At 42.3% G+C, this 6,528-nt stretch overlaps 2 protein-coding genes across 4 annotated transcripts in view; one reads left to right on the forward strand and one right to left on the reverse strand.

Moving 5' to 3' along the window:
* LOC109710516 lies at positions 983-3,866 on the reverse strand. 2 transcript variants are annotated; one of them, XM_020233152.1, is made up of 2 exons: positions 3,649-3,866; positions 983-3,555 (listed from the first exon to the last, which is right to left on the reverse strand). In XM_020233152.1, the coding sequence occupies exon 2, from the start codon at positions 3,504-3,506 to the stop codon at positions 1,344-1,346; it is 2,163 nt and encodes a 720-aa protein (XP_020088741.1). In that variant the 5' UTR covers positions 3,507-3,555; positions 3,649-3,866; the 3' UTR covers positions 983-1,343. The 2 variants fall into 2 exon arrangements, with proteins under 2 accessions (XP_020088741.1, XP_020088740.1); XM_020233151.1 differs by having other exon boundaries at positions 983-3,866.
* The window catches only part of LOC109710394 (probable pre-mRNA-splicing factor ATP-dependent RNA helicase DEAH9), a 9,675-nt gene continuing 8,332 nt past the window's right edge, over positions 5,186-6,528 (forward strand). The window contains exons 1-4 of one of the 2 annotated variants that reach the window (XM_020232927.1): positions 5,186-5,414; positions 5,493-5,637; positions 5,913-5,987; positions 6,405-6,494. In XM_020232927.1, coding sequence (XP_020088516.1) covers positions 5,302-5,414; positions 5,493-5,637; positions 5,913-5,987; positions 6,405-6,494 — 423 coding nt within the window. In that variant the 5' untranslated portion in view covers positions 5,186-5,301. Of the gene's footprint in view, positions 5,415-5,492; positions 5,638-5,912; positions 5,988-6,404; positions 6,495-6,528 lie in introns of those variants that run through there. The other variant, XM_020232928.1, reaches the window with a different exon arrangement.

Consider the following 6,528-nt stretch of genomic DNA (forward strand, 5'->3'; position numbering starts at 1 on the left):
CTCGAATGATTAAATGATCATGTATATTTTCAAGCAAAATAAACTGTAAAAGATTATAAAGAGCAAACCAGGTCCTTCGCTTGTAACTTCCTACAAGCATCAATATAATATCAAGTCAAAAAGCTCAAAAATGGTAAGAGTATCTGCTTCGTCGGCAAAAGATTTGAGACAATTCAAGAGGCAAAGAAGTTTAAGGGATGAGAATGGGAAGATGCAATATAACAAAGAGGAATCAATACAGAAACCAAACAAAGAAGGATGACTGAGAACGATGGCTACTTGCAGTTCAACAGGAGCTCATATATCTGCCTTTGTCATGTTATCAAGATGAATTTCACTTAAATATTCCAATTACGTTCTCAATTTTGCCTTTTTAATCTTACATATGATTAACAGACGTAATCAGACACATGAAGCTCGGGTAATAAAAATCATAGATGTCACCTGTCTCTTTCAATATTATTAGTGGCCTGCCATAAGATGTTCGCATTTAACAACACAAAATTACCCTCAAAAGGGTTGTTTTGTCTATAGTGCAAGTTGATCATCTACATAGTACATTATGATCCAGCAAGTCATGCTGAGTACATGATGCAGGTATATCTAACATAAGCAAAATATCAGCCTAACAGTGCACAAAAACGCCAAATTACATGCCTTGGATAGACCTTAGCTCAAGCAACATCCATTTGATTATTCGCGAATCATAAATGTCAAATAGAATTGCACGTGTTATCTAATTTTTAAATTGCAATGACCCTGAGTAAGGTCACAACGGGTTCTATCATGATTTCAGATATTTACATTCAATCACATGCTAAGAAATTTACTAACAAGGTCTTGATGAGAAGATATACTAGGGTCACTGAATATTAAAATTCAAGTACTTCAAGCAACTGTAGCTATTGAATCAGCAAAAAAAGGGGGTCTTGAACAGCTGAAAAGCATGCTTCATCAAAATAAATAAATTTCAGATTTAACATTTTTGAGCTCCTTACAAACAGGAATAGTTAACAATTATATAATAACTCTCCCACAGACAGCAAGGCGGTAATATAAATATATTAGTACATAATGCAGCTGAGAAAATAGAAAGATAACAAAATATGATACTTGGAAACTCGATTGCAATTAGCAAGTAAGATGAATATTACTGGTACCCTCCAGAAATTTTCAGACAAATCTTGAAAGTAGCTTAATTAGCACTGTGCCAAAGGAATGGTTTATGGGACTACCTTAACATAAGCATACATAATCTTAATACAACTCTTTGATTAATGCACACCATGATTAAATGTGTAAGCTATAATTCCAAGTCATGTTCCGAACATACCGCGTAAGACTCATTCTGAAGTAGCTGAACTCCTGTTTTTTACAAACTTTTCCTTGAGAATATTCATTTCCTCACCAAGTTCTGCTATTCTCCTTTCAAATGCCACGAGGCGCGGTTCAAACTCCTCAAACTTCAAAAGCCATTCCTTCTGAAACTCACCAATCATCTCACCTAACAAAAGCCGCATTTGCTCCTCTTTCTCCAACCTCTGCCTTTCCAACTCCTTGGTACTAAGAACAACACCACCACTGCCAGGAACATCACTATAAAGAGGCTCCTCACTCTGTGGAAACTTTTTCCTGTAGTCAGAAAAAGCACTACGAGTTTGCTTCAAAGCCCTCTTATAACCGACCACTAATTGGGACATGACATTGAGCTCATGCTCGAAACGGCATAGCTCCATCTGCCACTTTTGCTGTTCTTCCATTCTTGCCTTCTCTAAAGAGTGGATAAACTGATCCTTCTGGTGTAGTATGCCGTTCAAGTACTGCAGCTCCATTTGCGCATTCATGTATGCTTGTTCCTTCTCTGCATAAAACATCTTAGCTTTTCCCAGAGAGCTCTGCACTTGTTCTATGCACGCGTCGAAGTCCAGTGGTGAATATTCCCAAACCCCATTGCTCCGCATCCTCTTCGGCTGATTATTTGGAGCAAAATGGTGGTCAATATTTTCATCATCTTCATTGTCAATCTCCCCAATTTGCCTTTTGCCATTATTTCCAAAAAAATAGGAACCACCCTGGCCACGGTCCATACTCACATTCTTATGTGCTTCCGGCCCTATTGACAAGAACTCTCCAGAAGAAGGGTCATGAGCATTCTCAGGAATTCTAAAAGAAGCATTGACTGTCCCCATTGCCTGGAGAAGGTCTGTCGAATTCATCCTCCCCAAAGAATCCATTTTTACCGAAAAACCATCAAACTTTCCGTCTTCCTGCCCTTCAGCATCAACTTTACTCAAATTCTCAAACTCCATACTCCCAAATCCACTTGAAGTGCAACGCCTGAAGCAATGCTCAGAACCCCCATTGTTTTCTTCTTCAATCCTCCATTCTTCACCCTCCTTGCACTGTTCAAAGTCATCCGCAACATTTGAATCCGCAACTAGTCCTAAGCTCAATCCCGTGTTATGTTTTTCACCAGCAATTTCCTGAGAACCGTCCAAACTTGTAGTTTTCATGGGGCCATCATTGTCATCTTCCTCTTCCTCCATCTCAACTTCCATGGAGGTCTCGTTCTCAGGCACGGCCTCGAGCTTGGCTTTGCCTTCAGGTTCTTCGAACAATCTCAGGTGTTGGCATTTCATCAGACACTGGAGGTGCGACGCGTAGTAGCAGACCCCCGATTTCGGGGTTTCCAAGAGCTCCTTCTCCACAAAACCCCACATAAGCCCAGCCCAATCCACCTTCTGCGGCTGCCCCTCCTTCACCATCTGCGTGGCAGCCGCAACCTCAGACGGGAGGATGCACGTGTCATCCTGGAACTGAAACAGCATGAAGCTTGACATGAAATCCAATAAAGCCGCGACAGATTCGTCGGCAGCAAAGAGCTCCTGCTGCAATTCGCCGCTGCCCTCGCCGGCCTTCTCCTTCTTCACGGGCAGGGTCAGGGCGCGGGCGAGATCCGCACGGCTAACGGAAATTCGCATATCGTTAACGAAGCTCCTGCGTTTTGGGGGGTCGTAGTAGGCAATAAGCTGCGCCACGAGGTCGGGCCGGATCTCGCAGTCGAGCTCGAGATTGGCAAAGCCCCAGAGCCCTAGGGCACGAAACAGGGTTTCGTGCCTGGCAAAATCGGGGGCCGCAGTAGGGGCGAAGGGCACAGGGCGGAAGCTCTCCTTGAGGAGCGCGAGCTTCTGCTGCGCCGCGGCGCGCTGCTTCTCCGACAAGGGCTTCTTGAGCTTACCTGGGGGCTTCCGGGGGGGCGGAGGAGGAGGGTTCGGGGGCGGGATCTCGGGGACGGCGACGTCGGCGAGGGGAGAAGCCGGAGAAGCGGTCACGGGCTCGGCGGCCCCCTCGTCGTCGCCATCGCCGTCGTCTTCTCCGGCGGCGGCAGCGGCGGCGGAGGTGGCGACTTCCGGTGGCTGCGGCGGCGGAGCTTCTTCCTCCTCTAGTACTACTTCGGATTGGGGTTGGGGTTGGGGTTGGGGTTGGGGATCGGGATCTTGCAGCATGGTGGAATCGAGAGGGAGATCGAGGCGAGACTTTGAGGGCTTCTTCTTCCTGGTCATGAGAGGGGGAGCGCAGTGAGTAATTTAGGGTTAGGGTTTATGTTCATGTATGGGGTAGAAGGGAGGAAATGGGAAGAGGGAGTACGAATTAGAGAAGGAGAGCTGTCGCCTTCTAAAACTTCCGAAGTGGGCGGAGAAGCAGACTCGTCGAAGGAAAACGTCGATGCAGATTCCGGGAAAATATTCGATCGATTTACGTCTTTCGTCGGAGCAAATTCAGGGCACCGCAGCGTCCGCAAACCACGAGGTGCTGCTCTTCTCCGCGGCGGTCGCAACGCACTTATTAAACCGCACGATTTAAGTTTTTTTTCGGGCTTTTTTTGCAAATAGCCCCTTGATAAAATTTTATTTTAAAATTCGTCCTGTTAAAAATTTATTTGTAAAAATAGTCCTGCTCCTGCCACGCAAGCGCCACGTCAGCGCCACGCGGGCGGGACAGGAGTTTAAGTTGAACACGGTGAATGGTTCACTGTGTCTAATACAAATATCATATTGGACACGGTGAATCATTCACAGTGTCCAATACAAATATCCCCACTTAACCAAAAATTGGCTAAGTCGAGTTAATTGTCATTCACCGTGTTCAATACAACTACCTAGGATTTAGTCATTTTTTGGCTTAGGATGTATTAGTATTGAACACGGTGAATGGTTCACCGTGTCCAATATGATATTTGTATTGGACACGGTGAATCATTCACCGTGNGTAGTAAACGAGTCATTTTACTACCGATTTGTTTTCGATGATAGACCTTCCAAATTGACGATCGGCTCCGTTAAATATGATCTAAACCATTTAAACTATCTAGAAATCAAATTTCACACACTTTCGATATTATTCTTTTATCTATCAAGTGAACAGAAAAATGAATGACTGAAAATGAATACTCTTTAAAAAATAATAATAGAAATCTTGTAATCAAGATCAAGAGTATAGATCTTATTTTAAATAGTTTAAAAAATTTTCTAATAAAAATTCAATTGATTTGAATATCTTTACGTCATTAAACGAGAAAACGCCTCTTATCGACCATTAAAATTACAAATTTTGAAACCCTTTGATCATTAGGCAAATGATGTCAAAAAAATTTAAAATTTGATTTCTAAATACTTCAAGTGGTATAGATCATGTTCAACGGAGCCGATCGTCAATTTGGAAGTTCTATCATCGAAAATAAATCGGTAGTAAAACAGCTCGTTTATTACCGATAGTATTCTAGCTCAACTCATATATATAAAAAAATTTAACGATTGATATCCAAATATTTTCAACTAAATTTAGTTTTAAAAAATAAAAAATAATAATAACATAGCAGTACTGTCATATTACTAATAGAATTGATTACATGAAGTGTATATTTTTTTTACCTTGCCAAACTATTCAAAACTAGAAAATTTAGCCAACCATTCATAACTATTACAAAACATTAACTTTCTTTCAATAAAATTAAAAAGCTAGAAATAAATTTTAAACTTAAGAAGACAAATACCAATCATTAAAATTCTCAACCAACTGCATTGAATATAATAAATAAATATTTAAATTTTCAAAAATATAAAAATAAATATTTTTAAACACCGCAATCCAAAGTTAGTATGGGCCCTTTAACCCTTTACACAGCCCACTACGAGGCCCAGCGCGAACTTCATTCGACTCCCTCGGCGCCGCTCGGCGCTTCGCAGAGGAAACAACCTCCGCACGCTCGGCGCCGAGAGAGAAAGCGGGATCAGCAGCGCCATGTCTCAGTTTTGGAGACCGGGATCGGAGCGGCCGCGCACGCGCCTCATCGACGACGACGAGGGCGGCGTCCTCTTCGTCCCCGCCCCTCCCTCCTCCTCCTCCTCCTCCGGGTAATCTCCCTACTATTCCCCCCTTTTTTTGGCTTCGTAACTTTTGTAATGCTCTGTGGATCGATTGGATCGGATTAGGTTTGGGCACTCGAGCTTGGAGAGGCAGAGGAAGCGGCTCCCCGTGTACAAGCACCGCGACGCCGTATTGTACCTGGTGGAGCATCATTCCACCACCATAGTAGTTGGAGAGACGGGGAGTGGCAAGACCACTCAGATTCCGCAGGTTGTTTGCTTTGTTGTTGTTGTTGTTCTTGTTGTTGTTACTCCTTTCGTCGTCTTCGTGTTTGCTAAAGAGGTAGTGAATTGGAACTGTGATTGTAAATTAGCCTACTGGGGAGGTCATTATTAAGCCTAACATGTAGGATCATGCTTTGGTTTCTTGTAGTATCGAAACAGTTTTAGGAAGTTTTTCGAGGATGCGGAGTTGTTGTGTTGCGAAGTTATGAAAAGTGTACATTTTGAAAGATCATTCTTTGGTTTCTTCCTTTTTTTTTTCAGTATCTTAAGGAGGCAGGTTGGGCCGAGGGTGGTCGAGTTATAGCTTGTACTCAACCGAGGCGATTGGCTGTTCAGGTATCAGTTTTGTATTAGACCCTTTATTCTTCACTAAATTGCTTTCAATTATCTCTAATTTTTTACAATTTCAGGCTATTAACACTCTAAAATATTGTCATTTATCTATTCCTGGATCAATTATTTCTTCAGTTATTTGCATTTTGTTGTTTTTGACTCTCAAATTTGTCCCTAAATTTTGAATATCGTGTATGTTGTTGAATTTAAACCCTGATTGCATCTTATTCTCACTACAAATTGTCACGCCACGCCTGCTGTTACTTTCACCCATTTCCTTTTTAGTTTGAACAACAAGTGCTCTAGGTTTTTAGACTGTCTGAAAACGATGTTGTAGGTCTTTTTTAATCTGCATCTGCCTTTTCTATTAGCTGTTTCCTTTCCCATGTACAGTTGATGTTTATATAATGTTTTTAACAGTCTGTTGCGGCACGTGTAGCTGAAGAGATGGGTGTCAAGCTTGGAGAAGAAGTTGGTTATACCATTCGTTTTGAAGATGTGACAAATCCGGTAATCCTACGTTTATGTTCTTTGTTTGTTCGCA

Source organism: Ananas comosus, linkage group 5 (genome assembly GCF_001540865.1).
Source record: "Ananas comosus cultivar F153 linkage group 5, ASM154086v1, whole genome shotgun sequence".
Classification (NCBI taxonomy): domain Eukaryota; kingdom Viridiplantae; phylum Streptophyta; class Magnoliopsida; order Poales; family Bromeliaceae; genus Ananas; species Ananas comosus.

Bases quoted from the DNA above. Each gene is read 5' to 3' on its own strand.
- LOC109710516 (XM_020233151.1), bottom strand. From the start codon at position 3,563: ATGACCAGGAAGAAGAAGCCCTCAAAGTCTCGCCTCGATCTCCCTCTC.